This window comes from Zootoca vivipara, chromosome 12 (genome assembly GCF_963506605.1).
Source record: "Zootoca vivipara chromosome 12, rZooViv1.1, whole genome shotgun sequence".
NCBI lineage: Eukaryota > Metazoa > Chordata > Lepidosauria > Squamata > Lacertidae > Zootoca > Zootoca vivipara.
The window spans coordinates 57,260,103-57,280,527 of NC_083287.1; the positions used below are offsets into that span (position 1 = coordinate 57,260,103).

At 48.4% G+C, this 20,425-nt stretch overlaps 1 protein-coding gene across 3 annotated transcripts in view; it reads left to right on the forward strand.

The window, feature by feature from the left end:
• Nucleotides 1-18,969, forward strand: part of LOC118092204 (zinc finger protein 282) — a 28,665-nt gene extending 9,696 nt beyond the window's left edge. For 2 of the 3 annotated variants that reach the window (XM_035130027.2, XM_035130026.2), the window contains exon 8: nucleotides 12,361-18,969. In XM_035130027.2, the coding sequence (XP_034985918.1) occupies nucleotides 12,361-13,646 (1,286 nt within the window). In that variant the 3' untranslated portion in view covers nucleotides 13,647-18,969. The remainder of the gene's footprint in view (nucleotides 1-12,360) is intronic. The other variant, XM_035130028.2, reaches the window with a different exon arrangement.
• The last annotated feature ends 1,456 nt before the right edge of the window (nucleotides 18,970-20,425 follow it).

The window sequence follows — 20,425 nt, forward strand, 5'->3', positions numbered from 1 at the left end:
AGGGGGAAGATGTACCAGAGAGCAGGACTGTGATGGGTGGGAGGGCTTCTGGTATGATGAGCAACGGCTTGCAGAGCCTCAGGGCTGGTAGGCGATCAGCCCCGTGAAACTCCACATGCTCTCACCTTATGGTAGCTTCTTCCTGCTTAATGGTACTAGGACTTTGGGTGCCTTCTCACAAAACCATTTTTCATTTCAAAGGTCTGGATGCTCTTTCTCTCGTGTCTTTAAAATGCACAGCCATGAGGGGAATCGGGGATCAGACTTGCAGTCACACACATTTATTGCAGGAGGAAACAGACTGAACTTGTACTTGATGGAGAGAGACCTCTGTGACTCCTTTGAGATTTAGTGTCCACAAGGTCTGGGATAGCTCAGCAGCATTTTAGAAGTTAGAAAGTAACTAATGGGGAGAATAAACATCCTTGCACACTGTGGTAGAAAGGATGCTCAAGGGAAAATGCAATATAAGGTTTGTGGGGAGTTAACTTTCATCCTCCTTATAACAGCTGAGTCATTTTAGACTTGCTCTGAAGTTCTGAGTCTTAAGTACCTGCTGCATTTCAGAACGTTTTAAGATGCGACAAATATTTGCTCAGATTAGTTAACAGTGTTGGTATTCTTGGCAATCTTTCCCTGAGCCCACCCAAAGCTGTTTTCAAGTTGCCACCGCCTATTCCTGCTCAAGACTAAATTCTGGTGTGTCTGGGTTGTTGTTTTTAAACAAAGAAGTATACATAGGAACAGAGGGCTGCCATGCTTTAAATTTCTAATAGTCCTAATAGATTCCAATTGAATCACACACTTCAAATGCCACACGGGATCTAAAAAGTAGTTGGGAGGAGAAGGTGCCTAACTGGCAAACAGTCACCCGTGCAGTCGATTTGCACAGCCGTCAATGCCAGTTTGGTGTGGTTAGAGTGGACTAAGACCTGGGAGACCCAGCTTCTAGCCCCCTCTCAGCCATGAAGCTCACTTGGCGAACTTGGGCCCAGGTACTGCCTCTAGGACTAACCTACCTCACAGGGTTGTTGTGAGGGAAAATGGGGAGCGGGAGAGGGAAAATCACGCATGTCACATTGAGTGGCTTGGAAGAAAGGTGGACTATAAATAGGATAACATAAAAATAATAAATATATAACTTAAGTCAATCCTTAAAATTAGTTCCAATAAAAACAACTCACTACTGCCAGGATCCAAATAAACAGTGTTCATGCCGGGGAGAGTAAGAGTTTTCCCTGCTAAAGAGAGAAGCCACTAATCAATTTGAAAAGCCGCTTCTTTCTCTTGTGCCCAAGGTAGTAAGACAGGGGTGTCAAACTCAAATTCATCGGGGGCCGCATCAGCAGTTTGGTCACCCTCAAAGGGCCGATTGTATCTGTAGGACTATGTGTCCACTCTTTATTATCATAAATTAATAAAGATGCATGGATATTATTTGCTCCAATTTGTGAATATTTTTACAGGCTAGCATTCTCTAGGGCCATGGCTTGCTGCCAGATAATAGCCAAAGGCACAAGTGCAGTTATCAACTCCATATTTTCATTGCTTTATTTATTCAGATATCTGTGGCATTTATATACCTCCTAATTAACCATGTTCCCTGGGCAGTTTGCAAATTAGAAACAATAAAACACAGATGCAATTAACAACTAAATACAATCAATATGAAAGCAGCACCAGTACAAAAGTCTGCGTAAAACCACCATTAAACAATACAAGTTGCAGTACAGTACTAAGATTTGGAGACCATCATCCATGCTTTTGTAACTCCCACATTTGATTGCTGTTGATACATCACATGTGTGGCTTCCCTGGTATTTAAATGAGCATAAAATCATACAGTTGTAAAGCTGGAAGGAACCCCAAGGGTAATCTAGTCAAACCCCCTGCAATGCAAGAATCTCAGCTAAAGCATCAACGACAGATTCCTATCCAACCTCTTGAAGCCGAAGAAACGGGGCCTGACACACGCACACACACACGCCAGCAGCTTCGGGGAAGGGGGAAGAAAGAAAAGGGGCTTCCCCTTTTTTACCTTGCGGAGGTAGCTAATTGGCATGGGCGGTGAAGGCAGTCTCCATGCCGCTGCCGCTTCCTTCCCGCTCTCGGCCGCTCAGCGGGAAGGGGCGGCGCCCAGAGGCGCCTGCAGCTTCTGATTGGCTGCAGGAGATTTCTGTGGCCAATCAGAAGCCGTGCTGGAATATTTTTTTTGTCTGCTTTAATGTTTTTACTGCTATTTTAAATGTTAGAATTTAAATGTTGTGTTTCATGTGAGTTGCTGTAACTCACCTTGGGTATATGCACCCTAAAGAGGTGGGCTTAGAAAGCAATTTTAAAAATAATTGACAAGCCACGCCCTTGGAGAATCCAGTTATACTAGGAACCCGCCTCCATTCAGAACAGTCGCTCCTACAATCCTAGTCCTGACTGAGGACTAGAATTCAAGCCTTCTCTGCCCCGCCTAACTGAAGGGCAATGATCGCCTTCTCCCGCTAGGCATCCCAGACTCGTCGCAGAGAAAGATCAGAGTTTATTCAAACAGTTAAAAATATTCCGTTAGCCGCAGGGGCCGAGAACTGGGAGGGGTCTCCGGAGTAGTAGCTACTTGCTTTGCATTCTAGCTCGGCGCGCTGCCTGGAAACGGATTCTCGCCGAGAACAGAGAAGACCACCGTAATCGCGAGGAAAAAGGTCTGCGCCGGCTCTGGGCCCCGGGGGTTTGTTGGATCGTGCGCGCACGAGGTTGCTTGTGTGTAACCTGGAGCGGCAACAAAGGCAACCCTCGCGCTCTGGCCTTGAAGCCGGGAGCAAGGAAAGCGGGCTTGCTTTGCAAGGTTGTTTGGGCAGAATTGAATGTTCCTGGAGTTGAGCGAGGTGGAGGGGAGCAAATCTGGGCGCGCGAGGCCCGCAAAGCTAGTGAAAGCGCGAGGGATGGGAAACTTCTCTTGCTCTTTGCGCAGCTTCTGATTGGCTGCAGGAGATTTCTGTGGCCAATCAGAAGCCGTGCTGGAAGGGGCGGCGCCCAGAGGCGCCCGCAGCTTCTGATTGGCTGCAGGAGCCTCTGGGCGCCACCCCTTCCTTCCCGCTGAGCAGCGCTGGCCAGCCCGCCCGCCGCCGCCCAGTGCCGCCTGCAGGGCCGTCTCTGGGCCCGGGCTGGGGGAGGAGGACGACGCAGGAGGGATCCTCCTCTGAGGCCGCTGCTGCTCAGCGGGAAGGAGGGGGCGGCGCCCAGAGGCGCCCGCAGCTTCTGATTGGCCGCAGGAGATTTCTGTAGCCAATCAGAAGCTGTGCTGGAAGGGGCGGCCCCCAGGGGCACCCGCAGCTTCTAATTGGCTGCAGGAATCTCCTGCAGCCAATTAGAAACTGCGGGCGCCTCTGGGCGCCGCCCCTTCCTTCCTGCTGAGCAGCGTCGGCCTCAGAGGAGGATCGCCTCCCGCGTCGTCCTCCTTCCCCAGCCCGGGCCCAGAGACAGCCCTGCCGGCGGCGGCGGGCGGGCTGTCCAGCGCCTCTTCCATTTCATCGCTCTGGGCCTGCGCGGGCCGCATGACAAGGTCTGGCGGGCCGCATTTGGCCCGCGGGCCTTGGGTTTGACAACCGTGTAGTAAGAGATGCTGCTTTCTTCACATGCGGATCTTGGGCACACACACTTTTTGTATGCTGGTTTCTGCTAAGTAACTAACTTCAGCTTTGTGTATACTTTGCTAAGAAGTGGAACCTCCTTAGGCCCTTTGCTCTCTTCCCCAGTTGTTGGTTTGGCAGGGATTTGCGGCATAGTGTCTTCTCAGAACGGCAGAGGGGATTGGTTGGGACAGGGCCCTTCTAGTCAAAGTGCGAGCAATGAAGCGATGCTTCTTCTAGAGCAGAAAAGGCAATTGCTGTGGAAGGTTGGAGAGCGTGGCTGTTGTGGTGGCATGCTAGCAGATCCAAACACTTCCTGGTCAGGCAAGCTACAGGCAAGGCCAGGATCACCAAGGAAATCTCACACTGCTCATTCAGTCCCTGAGAACCAGAATCCCATTGGACGTAAAGAGTGACAAAGCCCTTCCAGAGAGGAGGAGGAGGAGGAGGAGGAGGAGGAGGAGTTTGGATTTGATATCCCGCTTTATCACTACCCGAAGGAGTCTCAAAACGGCTAACATTCTCCTTTCCCTTCCTGCTCCACAACAAACGCTCTGTGAGGTGAGTGGGGCTGAGAGACTTCAGAGAAGTGTGACTAGCCCAAGGTCACCCAGCAGCTGCATGTGGAGGAGCGGCGAACCTGGTTCCCCAGATTACGAGTCTACCGCTCTTAACCACTACACCACACTGGCTCTCACCACACTGAAGTTTTTGCAGCGAGCTAGGCTGAGTTTTGCTTGCAACAAATGGTCCATTTCCCTCGGAGGGAGACGTAACTGCTGACATTTCAAGAACTTGAAAGAAGGCTAAATGTCACCGCTCTCTGCTGGATCCGTTTGGGAGGCGCTTGGCACTGGGAAGAGGAACTTTGCAAGCAAGTTGTATAATGTGGAGGCTGGCATCAAAATGTCTCTGCTAGGCCAGATGTGGGCTAGAGGTCTTGGAGCATAGAAGTCTGATATAAAAGGCCACGCTTCTGTCTTCTGTTTTGTGTTGGGAAGCCAAAGTGGGGGCTACCAAGGGAATCCATTGAAGCAAGAGATCAGTTGTTTGCTACTAGTCTCTTCCCCCCCCCCCGGAGGAATTTTTCTGTGTTACTGAGCACCCCAATTTGGTGACTGTTCAGCACAGCTTTGTGTGTCGCAAGGCTCCACCAAAATGTTGCAGCAGCCAGGAGTCTCTTGGAATGCTGCCTTTAAAGCCGCCTGCCGAGAACTGCGTGAAAACTGGAGGAAGGCGCCAGAGAAGAGGCAGCAGCCCAAGACCCAGTGGCTTTCCTAGGTTCCCAGACCCAGCCCAGTTTGCCCAGTGGGTCAAGGAAGCCTGGGAAAGTGTCTCTACGGACATGACAACCCACAACCCAGTCATTTATTGCTTGTGGAATTGCAACAGCTGATTCAGGTGCAGTCATTGCTGTTGCCAGGAGGTGGAGCAGGGGAGGGGGCTCCTGCTTTGGCCTGCATCCTAGATAATGAAGGGACTAGGTGGAAGGATGCTGACGAAGTTGGCTTCAAATGAATGCCACTGAGGGTTCCTTCTCCAGAAGTGAAAGCATCTTTAGGCTTCAAAAACTGGTTCAGGTTTAATAAAGCCGTTAAATTATTGTTAAATGCCTGAATCTTTCCTTCTAGTTCATTTCCCATGTGTAGTTCTCCCGCTTATGACCCAGGTAATAAATTAAAATAACAGTAATAGCAAATAATGGTAAATCTATTGTCTTGCTGTGGTGAAAAATCAGTGCTTATAAGAGCACTATTGACCTACCTTTTTAAAAAAAAATTATTTGGAAGAGGCTCCATCGTCTCCCAAGGCAGCCTGTTTCATTTCTAAAGTCAGAAGTGTTGTGTTGCTTCTTTGAGTGTCTGCTGGCCATTTGCTTGCTGGAGCCATTGGCAGGTACCATATCCCAGTTGTACTTCATTGCTCCTGCTCTCCAGCTTGTGGTATGTGCTGTGCTCTGGCTGTTGTTGTTGTTGTATAGTCATTTAGTCGTGTCTGACTCTTCGTGACCCCAAGGACCAGAGCACGCCAGGCACTCCTGTCTTGCACTGCCTCCCGCAGTTTGGTCAAACTCATGTTCGTAGCTTCGAGAACACTGTCCAACCATCTCGTCCTCTGTCGTCCCCTTCTCCTAGTGCCCTCAATCTTTCCCAACATCAGGGTCTTTTCCAAGGATTCTTCTCTTCTCATGAGGTGGCCAAAGTATTGGAGCCTCAGCTTCACGATCTGTCCTTCCAGGGAGCACTCAGGGCTGATTTCCTTAAGAATGGATAGCTATTAGCCTTTGCCCTGCTTCATTTTGAACTCCAAGGCCAAACTTGCCAGTTGTTCCTTTTTTGGAACAACGTGCTCTGGCTAGTGCAGTTTAAATCTGGTGTGGGTGTGGAGGGGCTGTGGGCGGAGGTTGATTTGTAGTTTGTTTCCTCTTAGACTGGGTTACATGGCCCTGTATTAACACCTTCCCTGATCTAACTTACTGGTACATGTTGAACAATTAGCAAGGTGCCCGCTGTAATGATCCCCCCACCCCAAATATATTCCTTGGATATATTTTAGTATTGCATTTAAGGCTTTAAAATGTGTCATAGTCTAGGTTGGCAATAGAATAAAGCTGGGAACTTTTGATTCTCAAACTTCTCCTACTTTTTCTCTTATCTCCTCCCTTGCTACACTTTTAGAAATAATTGTCGTGTGTGAGCAGGATAATAGTGTTGGGGTAGCATTAGGCTAGGATTAAGGAAGAAGGTGCTATAATACAATGCCAAAAGTTAGGGAACCAGGGCAGGGGGGGGGGACTTAATTCCACCTGTGAATGAGGTGGTACAGAGCGGTTCATTTAAGGGAGACATTAGCAGAAAGCTGGGAGTGGGGTTTGCAAATTTGGAAGCGGGGAAGGGCAGGGTGAGATTTAGGTACTGAAGCAGAAGTGGGAAGTTCGGCAGGGGCATACAGGAAGAATAGGCCGAATATGGATAGTTTTCCTGCAAGGACCGGTGTGTGTGTGTGTTTCCTGTGTGGGTTTTCACCACCCTCTTCTTCACTGCCAGGAAGTTAAAACTCTTAAGAGGTTCATCCAAGTTTCCTGGACAACTCGCTCCCAATTTCACCGCCTTCCACCACTACTGCAAAACATTTTTCTGGCAGCTCCTAAGGCGTGGCAGACACCATTTTATAACAGAAATGTCATTTCCTTTGTTCTTCCGCCTTTCCGATCCCTTCGGAGACCCCCCCCCCGTTCCATCGGAGGGAAGGGGGAGGACCCACACATCAGCAAGCAGCGGAGGGGACAAGGAAACTTTGCAAGACTCCTCAGGAGTCCTCAGGGACCCAGGCAGCCTGTGAAGAGGGACCTCAGGGAGTGAATATCTTTGGCATAATGGGCCATGATAGAGATAACCATACACACAGAGAGAGAGAAAGAGATAGTTTTTAGGCTTCCTTTTTTCATAGTTTGCAGCAGACCCAGGATCATGGTTGCAGATTTATTCCCTTCGCAAAGTGCTTGCCCCATCTGCTGTAATGTGATATGGGTTGGAAGAGATCTTGTGGGTAATTACATGAAGGAATCTCATGAATCCATACCTGTTGGGTTTTGGCTACCCATGTTGGCTTTCTGGGACACATGGGTGATGAGGACTCAACAGAAAACCCTGGGTCCCTGTTCTTTCCAGGGCAGCCAACATTTTCTTGCGGAGAGCGAATTCCCATGTGATGTTTCCACCTTGAATCTGAGGTTACAAAACTTCAGGCCCCAGTTCTGTGAGTTGGGTGGTCCCTTCGGCCGTCTCTGGCACCTTCAGGAAGTACCCTGTTCCCAGTCTGGAGGGACAAAAAAACATGGTTTGGGGCCACAGAGTAAGAGCTTCCTCTTTGCTCAGGTCCAGCCCCCTTTCTGACTTGGGTTGATGCCGCTGGCGACATGGAGCACGTCCTGCGCGAGCAACACCGAGGGCGTTTTTACGAAATGATGGAGGAGATCCTGTCCAACAAGCGAGAGGACAACAACAGTTACATTAACCGTGAAAGGTACAGGACTTTGATCGAAGAGGTCAAGGAGGCGAAGAGGCTCCGCAGCAAAAAGGGCAAACATTACCGCCGGCTGAGGCGCTTCAACGTCCTTAACATTGGTGAGGAGGAGAAGCTGGTGGTGCCCATCTCCCCTGGGCACACCGAGGTCGTGTACTTCGTCCAGTATGAGGACTTGTTTGACATCCTGCACGCGGCACATATTGCCATCGGCCACGGAGGTCGGACCAGGATGCTGAAGGAACTCAGTCGTAAGTACAAAAATGTCACGGCCGAGGCTGTAATGACTTACCTGAAACTTTGCGAGCTGTGCCAGAAAAAGCAAGGCGGTCCCAAGAAGGGCTTTGCCACAAGGCCCGCGTTTCACAGCGAAAGGGATTCACGTTGTTCGTTTGATATAATGTACATGTAGCAGGATTGGGCTGTAAACTCAGAACAGTACATCAGGATGCCCGGAGAAAACTGTTCAGCCTGGACCGCTACAACCAGGTATTTTTCACAATCCCCATTCCATGTTTTCTGCACCGCAGAGAGCTTGTATTTCAAATAACTGAAAAATTGGTGCTTGGGGTGGAGCCGTAATCCTTAACGGGGAGCCACAGACTGTTGAAACACACAAACGGAGACATTTGGAAACAATAAGCTTGGTCAACAGAAGCAAGACGAAGTCTGAAACCGTTTCATTCAAAGCGTGAGGATTTCAATCACATCATGATGGCATGAAAAAGATTCCTTGCAGAAGCTGCCTTTGGATGGCCCCAAATGGTCTGGCGTCATCAAACTTGATTTCAGATTATTTAAGGACTTTGAGGTCTGTCAGAACAGGGTGATAGAAATTCCGGTGTGCTGATTTCGGTACAGGCTGGTATTGCTTCGGCACAAATCAGGGAAGTCACTGAAACAACCGTCAACACATGAACACCTATGGAGAGACTCTCGGCTAATGTTAAAATAATAATAATATTTGTAAAAATAAACTCCAGCCACGCTTCAAGAAAAGTTGAAGTTGTCATGAACACCAGAACCTCCTGAGGATTACACAAAAAGCAAAAACTCGCAAACGACTGAGTCTTGGGAGAAGAATTGCCATTCTGAGGCTTATCAGGTTCTAACAGGCTTTATTTAAATAAAATATAAACAAATAAATAACAGGTTTTGTTATTTTAAAAACCAGTTAGAGGGTTTCTCCCCCCCCCCCAGCATTCCAGCAGTATATACATTCTGTTCAATAATTAAATAACAAAAATGGCAATGACAATTTAAAACTATTCTGTTCTGAGTACTTATCTGCATTGGGGAGTGGGTAGGAAAAACACCTTGATTTGAAAGCTTGGGTAACACAGGCCCTCGTCCTGTAATTCATTCTACAATGGCAAGTTTTCAGAACAGAACTTCAGCCAGAGTTTGCTTTACTTAAAGGACTTCACCAAATTTTTGCCTGTTTTGATTTTGGGCTTCCTCCCATTGCCTTAACCATATTTTTTGTGTGTTTAACCTGAAGTTAAAATGCCTCTGCATCTCCCTGCATTAGAAACCCACGAGTCCTTTTGCCTAGTAGAGAATCATCAGGGCAGGGCCTGCTTTAAAAAGCCCCTGCTCTTCAGTTTGTGAAACAGACGAGGATGTGAAGTTGGGCTTTCTCAGAAGGGTCCCATGGGAGTTCTGACGAAACCCTTCAAAACTAATCCTCTCCTAGTTTTGAGTTAAGTGCAACTTTCCTGCTAAGTCATTCAAGGATTTTATTTAGTTGTATTTATAAATGTTCATATATTGTGTGCGTTGATTTTGTAAATGAAGTATTTATTTCATTTAAATATATATATATGTATATTTTAATATTAATCAATGATCCTGTCTTTTTACCCATTGTTGACTGCTTTGATTTCAAAGAAAGCAAGTTTTTCAATATGCAAGTGAAGCAGAGGCATTTGTGGTGCTGCAGCTAAATTGGCCTCCTCTGCAAGGCTGTAACTAAAAATGCTGATGTTCTCCTGCTTCTAAGAATCCTTGGGGTGGATTCTGTGCCTAGTTCAAAGCCCTTCAAACCCCTCAAGGAACCTTCCAGGCCTGTACTGATGACTGCACAATCTCAAAAAAAAAGATAATTCTGGGAGGAGGGGCAGTGGCAGGAATCCTGTCACTCCCAGTGTCACAAGACTCGGCCTCTGCTCTAGTAAATAAATATATTGTCTGCCGATGGTCTTCCTTTGTGCTCTGCTTAAGAAGAGTTCTTTGTACGATAACAAAAATAAAGAAATCCCAACGCCCCAAACAACAGTGAACATCAGTGCTAAAAATGTTATAGTGTAGTAAAATGGTGTTGTTTGCTATTAAATACCGATTAGCTTTGCACCTGCTTGTTTTCTTCACAGTGATGTCAGGTGGAATGTTAAGAGGAATCCCATTAAATTCTTTTGTTTGAAAAATGGCTTGGCATAATTCATTACCGAGATAACTTCTCTGGTTAAGGTTTGAAACCAAAAAGGTATAAGCACATAAATTCCACAGTTCAACACTGTGCTGCATGAAGAAATCACTTCTTTTTGTAGAGCTCAGTTGGTAGAGCATGAGACTGTTAATTTCAGGGTTGTGGGTTCAAGTCCCACATTGGGCAAAAAAGATTCCTGTCTTGCAGGGAGTTGGACTAGAAGATCCTTCTGGTCCCTTCCAACTCTCCAGTTCTGTGATTCTGTGATTGTATACAGGGTTGAAAATGTGCTTCATTTATCTTTTCTGTTGACAGTGACAACCGTACATTTAAAGGTCTTACTAAAAAAGTAATTAAGGTTTTTCCGCAACTGCTGTCTTTTCCTTTTCTGGCTTGGTAAACGTTAGCATGGTTAACGTTTCAGCATTTGGTACTTCCCACAAGCTTAGTAGTAAATTTACTATTTTTGATAATGTCATTATCAAACTCCCAGCAATACTTCAGAACATAATAAACTACCGCAAGTGCCATTGTGTTGTTGGGCGTAGCCAGTGCAGCCCTACACTCTTGGCTCTCATAACCGTTCGCATTTCAAGGAAAGGCAAGCTGCGGCGAGGCTTTCTCAACCAGTGACTGAGCCCAGAGGGCCGTGTCTGTCATCATCAGGCCCTGCGACACCTCGTGATGCTAGAAGGAGCATAGCAACTGTACCGTGATTCTGAATATTGCTTTTTATAGAGTAGGGGGCACTGGGATAAGTTTATGGCAGGGGTTGTCAACCTGGTCCCTGCCGCCCACGAGTGGGCATTTCAGGATTCTAGGTGGGCGGTAGGGGCTTCTACGGCACAAGCTGAATCCTCCTTCCATTGAGCACTGGGGGGCAGTAAGGAAATTTTACCAGCAAGAAAGATGCATTAGTGGGCAGTAGGTGTAAAAAGGTTGACTACACCTGCTCACTAGAAGGACAGATCCTGAAGCTGAGGCTCCAATACTTTGGCCACCTCATGAGAAGAGAAGACTCCCTGGAAAAGACCTTGATGTTGGGAAAGATTGAGGGCACTAGGAGAAGGGGACGACAGAGGACAAGATGGTTGGACAGTGTTCTCGAAGCTACGAACATGAGTTTGACCAAACTGCGGGAGGCAGTGCAAGACAGGAGTGCCTGGCGTGCTCTGGTCCATGGGGTCACGAAGAGTCGGACACGACTAAACAACAACAACACCTGGTTTACAGAGTCAAGGAGGCAGTGACCCCCCCCAAGGTTTGGGAACCACTGTTCTAAATAAATAAAATGAAGGTGTTGGGCTTCAAAATATAAAACCCATGCTTTGAATTGGTCCCAGAAACAAATGGGCAGCTCATGTATGCTAGCATGATAGTGGCCTCCCTCTAACAGCTGTTTGCAGTTGGCCATTCCTTCCCTTGGTCTGATTTGGTGGCTGTTCCTGAGCCCTCTTCAAAGGCAGCCTTATACAGCAGGGGTGGCCAATAGACTCTGATCTACTCACAGAGTTAAAAACTGGGAGTGATCTACCCCCTTTTGGGGGGTTCAGGTCAAAGCTGTTGAGTTTTTTTAAGGGAAGCCCTGTTTTGGGGGGTTTAGGTCAAAATTGTTGAGCTGCTTTTAGGAGGGAGGGAGGCCCATTTTTGTTTAGAGCTTCAGGTCATAGTTCAGCTTTTTTTAGGGAGGAAAATTTTGGGTGAGCTTTTTTTAGGGGTACCAGTGATCTACCACAGACATCCAGTGATCTACTGGTAGATCACAATCTACCTGTTGGACGTGCCTGTTATACAGTATATGCAGGCTGGACTTCCAGTTGGTATCACCAAAATGATGGTCCAGTGGGTGGTAGGGGAGACCTCAGCGTCAAAAACCGAATTACTCCTGTACGCCCCTACACACAGCTTATTCGGGGCTTGTGTTCCTGCGTCTCTTCTTAATTCAGTTGAGCAATGGCAAAGAGTTGCCCACCTCGCGAGTTTATTTGCATGCCGCTTTTCCCTGCTCAAAGAGCCTCACAGCAACATACAGACTAAAACCCAGCATTTCAAGATGTTGCTTTAACCATTACAAAGCAGAGCACAATTTAAACAACAGCAAAATTTGAACTAATGTCAATAAGACCAGCCAACGCTTCCTGTTAACAAACACTGAAGCGCCTTAACAATAGAAGCCAAACATCCAGATAGGAGCGAAAACAGGTCACCTTAAGAGTCTGCTGCGGGAGAGAGCTTTTCCTGTGTAACGCCTGGTCCCCTTATGTTCTTGTTCTTTTCTCACCCTAGCAGAACAAGAAACTTCAGCAGACACACAGGAGGCACAGGAAGACGTAAGCCACCGGAAGCCGGACTTGCTCATCGACCTGTTGGGAAGAACCACCCCTCCCAGCCCTGGGCACAGCCTTGCCCATGGCGCTGAGCCTGGTACTAAGCCCCAGCCCATCAAGGAGGAGCCGGAGGACTTGATGAAGGAGCTATACTCCTACCTGGACTGCGGGAAGCGCTTCGGGCACAAGACGCCCCAGCCCTTCCAGTGCCTGGAATGCCACAAGAGCTTTAGCTGGGAGGACGAGGAGCGCCAGCCGGACAGCCACCCTCCTGCCACCTGCCCCGAGTGCACCCAGCGCCTGCGCAAGAAGCGCTCCAGCCTGGCGCACGTGGCAGACGCCCAGCCCTTCGCCTGCGCCACCTGCGGCGCCACGTTCAGCCAGTGGTCGATGCAGCTCCTCCACCAGAAGTGCCACGGGCCCCACAGCTACTCCTGCGGTGACTGCGGGGCTGGGGCGGGGTCAGCCCAGGAGCTCCAGCGGCACCGGAGGGCCCACGCCGTGGTGGGGAGGGTCCACTCCTGCCTCAACTGCCCCTGCAGCTTCCTCTCCTCCTCCGAGCTGGCTGCCCACCGCCGGACGCACACCTCCACCTGGCCGTTCACCTGCAGCTGGTGCCAGAGCACGTTTGCCAGCCGCAAGGTGCTCTCCGAACACCAGGAGCTGCACGTGGCGGCGGCCAGGAAGGTGCTCCCCCACGTCAAGCTCAGCTTCAGCTTCAACTGGCGGGAGTTCCTGGCGGAACAGATGAAGCACTGCCTGCACTCCGGCTGCTCCCCGCGGCAGGCGCTCACCGAGCTGCTGCAGAAGAACTCGGAGCTGTGGCCCTACCCATGCGCCGAGTGCGGCACCCACTTCTTCAACCAGTGGGCCCTCGCCAACCACAGGTGCGCTCCCTTGCCGAAGCCGCCCGCCCAGGTCATGGCAGGGGGTGGCGGCGGCAGCGTGCTTTGGCAGGGGGCGGGCGGCGCGGTTCCGCCTCCAGCCGCGTTCCAGTGCCCCCACTGCAAGAGCACCTACCCATGCAAGGAGGCTCTGGCCGGCCACGTGCAGAGCCACTTCACCTGGCGGCCGGCCCACTGTTACATCTGCGACTGGGATTTCACCCGGCCGGAGGAGCTGGTGGAGCACCTCGGCACCCACGTGGTCGAGCACCCGTACAAGTGCGGCCGCTGCCACAAGACCTTCCTGAGCCCGTTCCTGCTAGGCAAACACTACCAGCAGGAACACCCTGCCCTGGGGTAGCTGCATGTCTGCAACTGGTTCGCCAAGCGCTTTGCTCAACCTGAGCTGCTGGAAGGGCACCTGCTTCCAGGGTGACGGGCGCGAGAGAGGCTGTTCTTGCCGGCACTGCTGGGGGAGCGTAGGAGGAAGCATGCAGAAGAGGAGACGTGCCTGGCACAAAGGGGGAAAAAGACAGAGGTGTCTTCTCTAACTGGCTGCAGAAAGGGTTCCCCAGACTGAATGTGGCTGGAAAAGACTTTGCTCAGGTGGAAAGGGCTGCCTGGCTCTTGAAGGGTCTCTGGTTCACTTTCCTCTTCTTCCTCCTCCTCCCCGCTGTGATCCTTCAGTATTGCTCTCAGGTGCCCTTTGAACACTGTGCTGTCACTGCGGGAGTTGCAATCAATTAATTGGCAAATCGCCTCCCGCATATAGGCCCGAAGGTCTTGCTTTGAGGTCTTTTAACAATCACGTGGTGTGCATTTTATATGCAACCTTAAAACAGGCAAAAGGATTTTTAAAAGCAAGAGGAGAACAACCAAGCATAGGTTTAAAAGCAACGCAAAATCAACGGCTAAGGCAGAGAACTTTTCTCCTAGCTGGGAAAGCTTGTTGAAACTAACATGTTCTCACTTGTTTCCAGAAGGGGCAGAGAGGGGGCTCTCCTGGCGGTCCAACTCGCATTGCTGTGGCATGTTTAAAGGTCTGCAGCCATGTGGGTGAGACAGATTGCAGGGTGCTGTTTTATCTAGGGGAAATCCATGGGGTTGACGCTAAGAAAAGTGCCTCCCTCGATGCTCCTGCGATGAGATTCTTCCGTTCCATTTGGAATGGTTTTATGTGGTTTGTAGTACTAATGATTTTAATGTTTTTTTAAAAAATAATAATAATGACATAGTCTGTTGTTGTAACCTGCCCGGGGACCTAATAAATAACTCTTATAAATAAGTGTAACGCTTGAAGAGCATCTTGGAGTTGGGTGCATCAGTCCCTGTGCGAACAGCAGTATCTTTCCAGCAAGGCTGTAATAATAATAATTATTGTTACTATTATTTATACCCCGCCCATCTGGCTGAGTCTACCCAGGCTGGGCGGCTCCCAATCAAATATTAAAACAATACAGCACTAAATATTAAAAGCTTCCCTAAACAGGGCTGCCTTCAGATGTCTTTTAAAAGAAAGATAATTGCTTATTGCCTTGACATCTACTGGGAGGGTGTTCCACAGGGAGGGCACCACCACCGAGAAGGCCCTCTGTCTGGTTCCCTGTAACCTCACTTCTCGCAATGAGGGAACAGCCAGAAGGCCCTCGGCGCTGGATCTCAGTGTCCGAACTGAACGGTGGGGGTGGAGACGCTCCTTCAGGTGTACAGCAAATGCTGTGGCAGTTGCACTCCAGAAACTTGCGGCCTCAGTGTCTATTTTGGGGGGACTCTGGAACACAGGTCACCAGGGTGCCGTGCTAGAACACAACAAGCACAAGGGTTGCAGGGCGAGGCAACAGGAGCGAACACACCCATGCTCACACTTTTGCATGGAGGAAAAATTTGCAGGAAGTTTCAGAAGCAGGGAAGCCTGGCCTTTTCTCTATTTCGGAGCCTGCAAAAGGGTTGTATCACGGCAGCAACAGAAGTGTGGGAGATGGGGGCGGTAGCGTGCTCTGTTCCGTTCTGAGCAGCCCAGCGCCCTCCAGATTTCTTTATTTTTTGGGACTACAACTCCCATCAGCCCCTGGCATTGGCTGATGGGAATTGTAGTCCGAAACACCTGGAGGCCATGCTGGCTACCTGACAAAAGGGCAGCTTCAGCTTAAAGAGCTGCGTTCCAGAGATCGTTTTACTAGACATCTTTTCATGGAAAGGTTTTTGCTCATGCAGTGAGGTCATTCCCAGCACCGTCCTTTCAGGAGCTACAAGGAGCATGAAATTGGGCACGGCCTGATCAAGATTTGTATTTTATTTTATTAAATTTATATATTATATACCCGCAGGTCTCAGGGGAGTTTACAGAATAAAATCAAAATATAAAACCACAAAATCCATAATCGAAATAAAAACGACAACCCAATAATCCCTCCCCCCACATTTTAAAAGGGCATAGGATGTCAATCAAATCAACCAAGGGCCTGGCTAAAAAGGAATGTTTTAGTCTGGCACTTAAAGGTGTATAACAGGGTCCCCAAACTAAGGCCCGGGGGCCGGATGCGGCCCAGTCACCTTCTCAATCCGACCCGCGGATGGTCCGGGAATAAGCATGTTTTTATATGAGTAGAATGTGTTCTTTTATTTAAAATGCATCTCTGGGTTATTTGTGGGGCCTGCCTTGTGTTTTTACATGAGTAGAATGTGTCCTTTTATTTAAAATGCATCTCTGGGTTATTTGTGGGGCATAGGAATGCATTCTTTTTTTTCCAAAATATAGTCTGGCCCCCCACAAGGTCTTAGGGACAGTGGACCGGCCCCCTGCTGAAAAAGTTTGCTGACCCCTGGTAATGAAGGTGCCAGGTGAACTTCCCTGGGGAGAGCATTCTACAGACGGGGAGCCACTGCAGAGAAGGCCTGTTCTCGTGTTGCCACCCTCCGGACCTCTTGAGGAGGAGGCACATGAAGGAGGGCCTCAGAAGATGATCTCAGGGGCCGGGTCAGTTCATATGGAAAGAGGCAGTCCTTGAGCTATTGCCGTCCTGAGCCTATTAGTTAGATAGAGATCAGCCATGCCTAGTTTCCTCCCAGGCTTTGGCGAGGCGGTGGGTCTTTCCTTGCCGTTAACCTTTATTCTCCCAGAGGCTCTTCAGAAAATATATTACATTTCCTACTTTGCATGCAGAAGGTCCCCGGTTCATTGCCCCTCCTTGACCACCAGCCATGTTGGCTGGGCTTCATGGGACTTTTAGTCCATTCTTTGCTGGCTACCACCGGCCAGAGGTGTAAGGGTGGCATCTGAACTTCAAGCGACACTTGTAAGCTCCTTTGCTCTCAGTTCTGCCCGTGTCGAAAGCGTTCTCCATTTAAAAAAATAACACAGGATCTTTTTGGGACATGGCGATGAGGATGATGTTCTCCTGCCTCCTGAGACAGACAGGCTTCAGGTGGGAGGACAGGAGCTGATGCTGGTCATTGTGGGGAATGGGAAAGACAGAACCCATGGCGGTGGGAGTGGGCGGGTGTCCCCTGGGTGGTCCTTTGCGTTGAGCTGCAGCCATAAACAAATGCCGGGTTTCCCTAAGGATTCAACCTGGTTTGTCTCAGAAGGAATTCGGCCCAGACTTATAGAATCGTAGAGTTGGAAGAGACCACAAGGGCCATCCAGTCCAACCCCCTGCCAAGCAGGAAACACCATCAAAGCATTCTTGACATATGCCTGTCAAGCCTCTGCTTAAAGACCTCCAAAGAAGGAGACTCCACCACACTCCTTGGTAGCAAATTCCACTGTTGAACAGCTCTTACTGTCAGGAAGTTCTTCCTAATGTTTAGGTGGAATCTTCTTTCTTGTATTTTGAATCCACTGCTCCGTGTCCGCTTCTCTGGAGCAGCAGAAAACAACCTTTCTTTGAGGTTAACTTTGAGACGTTTTTGTATAAAAATGAATGAATACAATAATAAAGGGTTCTGTTTGTCCCTGCTTGTTGGTATTTATTTCATTTCTATACCGCTTTGTATTTTTAAGAACAAAACACATTAAAACCTCAAATAAAAAAATCCAGAAGAAAACACTACAGAAGAAAGCCAAATATAAAGCATACTTCTAAACTAAAATATTATCTGAAAGATTTCAAAATAAAAGTATTACAAAGGCGGTCAGCTACCAAATGCACATTTGACGCAGCAAAATTAACCAAAAAATACCTTAAGACATTTCAAAGGAAAACATTACGAAAGGAAGTCAAATATAAAATGCACATTTAAAATAGCATTGTTAGCAAGAGAAGAGGACGCGTTTGGATTTGATATCCTGCTTTAAGCAGAGGCTTGACAGGCATATGTCAAGAATGCTTTGATGGTGTTTCCTGCTCGGCAGGGGGTTGGACTGGATGGCCCTTGTGGTCTCTTCCAACTCTATGATTCTATGAAATAACACGAATAAATTAACAGCCAAGTATAAGAACGAAGAATAAAATGAGATCTCAGAGAGTTCAGGCATGAAATGACCCTTCAAAAACACTGGGCATTTATTTTTTTTACTTCTGCCATTTTCCTTCAGATGGAAGAAACTGTACAGATTTGCTCTGGACAATAAAAGTGTCTCTGTATTGGATTAAAACCAGCCAGTTGTGCTGATCCTGCTGTGTGCTGATCTCTTTCTTGGCCCAAGCAATGTTTGCAGTGAAGTTTTAATGTTTTAAAGGACTCTCCTCCTTTCCGCACACCCAGCCGCTTCTAGGCAGAAAATAGTTCTGTATAACTTGGAAAGCCTGTATTGGTATTGAAGGAAAGAAGAAACCCACATTTTTGCCCTGAGCAACCCTTATGAGGAAATAATGCAAGACTTGGGACTTTTTAGTTCGGGGGAAAAGATGAGAAAGAGACAACATGATAGAAATTTATAGTTTATAAAATGATGGCTGGCATGGAGAAAGTGGGTACTGAAAAGTCCCATTCCCCACCTCAATAACTAGAACTCCTGGTCATCCAATGAACTGGAATGTTGGGGATTCAGGAATGATACAATAATTTATTCAAGCAGTGCAGAGTACAGTGGCCCCTTGGTTCTCTAACTTAATCCGTTCTGGAAGTCCGTTCCAAAACCAAAGCGTTCCAAAACCTAGACACGCTTTCCCTTTTCCATAGAAAGTAATGCAAAACGGATTAATCCGTTCCATACAACCCCTGTTGTTGTTTAGTCATTTAGTCGTGTCCGACTCTTCGTGACCCCATGGACCAGAGCACGCCAGGCACTCCTGTCTTCCACTGCCTCCCGCAGTTTGGTCAAACTCATGTTCGAAGCTTCGAGAACACTGTCCAACCATCTCGTCCTCTGTCGTCCCCTTCTCCTTGTGCCCTCCATCTTTCCCAACATCAGGGTCTTTTCCAGGGAATCTTCTCTTCTCATGAGGTGGCCAAAGTATTGGAGCCTCAGCTTCACGATCTGTCCTTCCAGTGAGCACTCAGGGCTGATTTCCTTCAGAATGGATAGGTTTGATCTTCTTGCAGTCCATGGGACTCTCAAGAGTCTCCTCCAGCACCATAATTCAAAAGCATCAATTCTTTGGCGATCAGCCTTCTTTATGGTCCAGCTCTCACTTCCATACATCACTACTGGGAAAACCATAGCTTTAACTATACGGACCTTTGTAGGCAAGGTGGTGTCTCTGCTTTTTAAGATGCTGTCTAGGTTTGTCATTGCTTTTCTCCCAAGAAGCAGGCGTCTTTTAATTTCGTGACTGCTGTCACCATCTGCAGTGATCAAGGAGCCCAAGAAAGTAAAATCTCTCACTGCCTCCATTTCTTCCCCTTCTATTTGCCAGGAGGTGATGGGACCAGTGGCCATGATCTTGGTTTTTTTGATGTTGAGCTTCAGACCATATTTTGCGCTCTCCTCTTTCACCCTCATTAAAAGGTTCTTTAATTCCTCCTCACTTTCTGCCATCAAGGTTGTGTCATCTGCATACCTGAGGTTGTTGATATTTCTTCCGGCAATCTTAATTCCGGTTTGGGATTCATCTAGTCCAGCCTTTCGCATGATGAATTCTGCATATAACAGCAATTTAACATGAATTTTACTATGAAGCAAAAAATGAAAGCAATAAACAATGTACTGTTGTTGTTGTTGTTGTTGTTGTTTTGTTGTTTAGTCGTTTAGTCGTGTCCGACTCTTCGTGGCCCCATGGACCAGAGCACGCCAGTACAACAATGTACTGTACTATCCTATATAATAATATCCAAGTGTCTCTGCGTCCAGTCCGTGTGTCCGTGGGATTGCGCTACTGCGCATGTGCCCCACGGATAGCCGTTGGGACTTGGAGCGCAGAGACACTTCGGAGAGGGGAGCTTGGTGTCCGCTCGGCCCGGCAGGGAGGCGAGCCAGGCTGAGGTGGCGAGGCGGGCACGAGGACCGCCCGTTCCCCTTAGCCGGGTGCTGCTGCTGCTGCTTCTTTGTAGGCCCTGACGGGAGAGGTGGGCCCGGCCTCCTCAGGGCGCGGTGGCGACACCGGAGGGAGGGAGAATGAGGCGGGCAGGCCGCTGCGGCGCTTGAGCCGGGATGAGGTAGGAGGTCTGGGAAGGGAATTCGTAGGGCTGCTTGCTGGCCTCGGTGGAGGATGAAAGAAAGAGAGACCTTCTCCTAACTCCCACCCCATCAGGTCAGTTCTATCCGTTGGGACTTGTTGCGCAGACCCGCTGCTTCATCAGCTCTGCGCATGTCCCCGAAGTTGCTAGAGCAACAGGTCTGCTCTAGCACCCGTTATTTTAACGGGCTTCATGATACTAGTAAAATAAATAAGAGTATTGTGGATGATAAAAATTAAAATGATTATTTTTTCTTACCTGCACTAATGATAGTCATTGTTTGGATTGGGGGGGGGGCTTTTATCCTTTTCCACAGTCACACAATCAATCAATCAGTAGCAGAACTGGGTTCTACACAGTCACAAAAACAAAATGCTGTAACTGAAAAAGCCTCAAAAACAAAAGCGCAAAATAACATTGTGGGTGCCTGGGCCCCTCAAATATTTTATGGGGGCAGGGGGCTGAAAGGACCTTGGCTCCTAGGAGTTGGCTCCTATGCTCATGGTCGTGGGTTTGAGCCCCACGTTGGGCAAAAAGATTTGTCGTATTGCAGGGGGTGGACTAGATGACTCTTGGGTA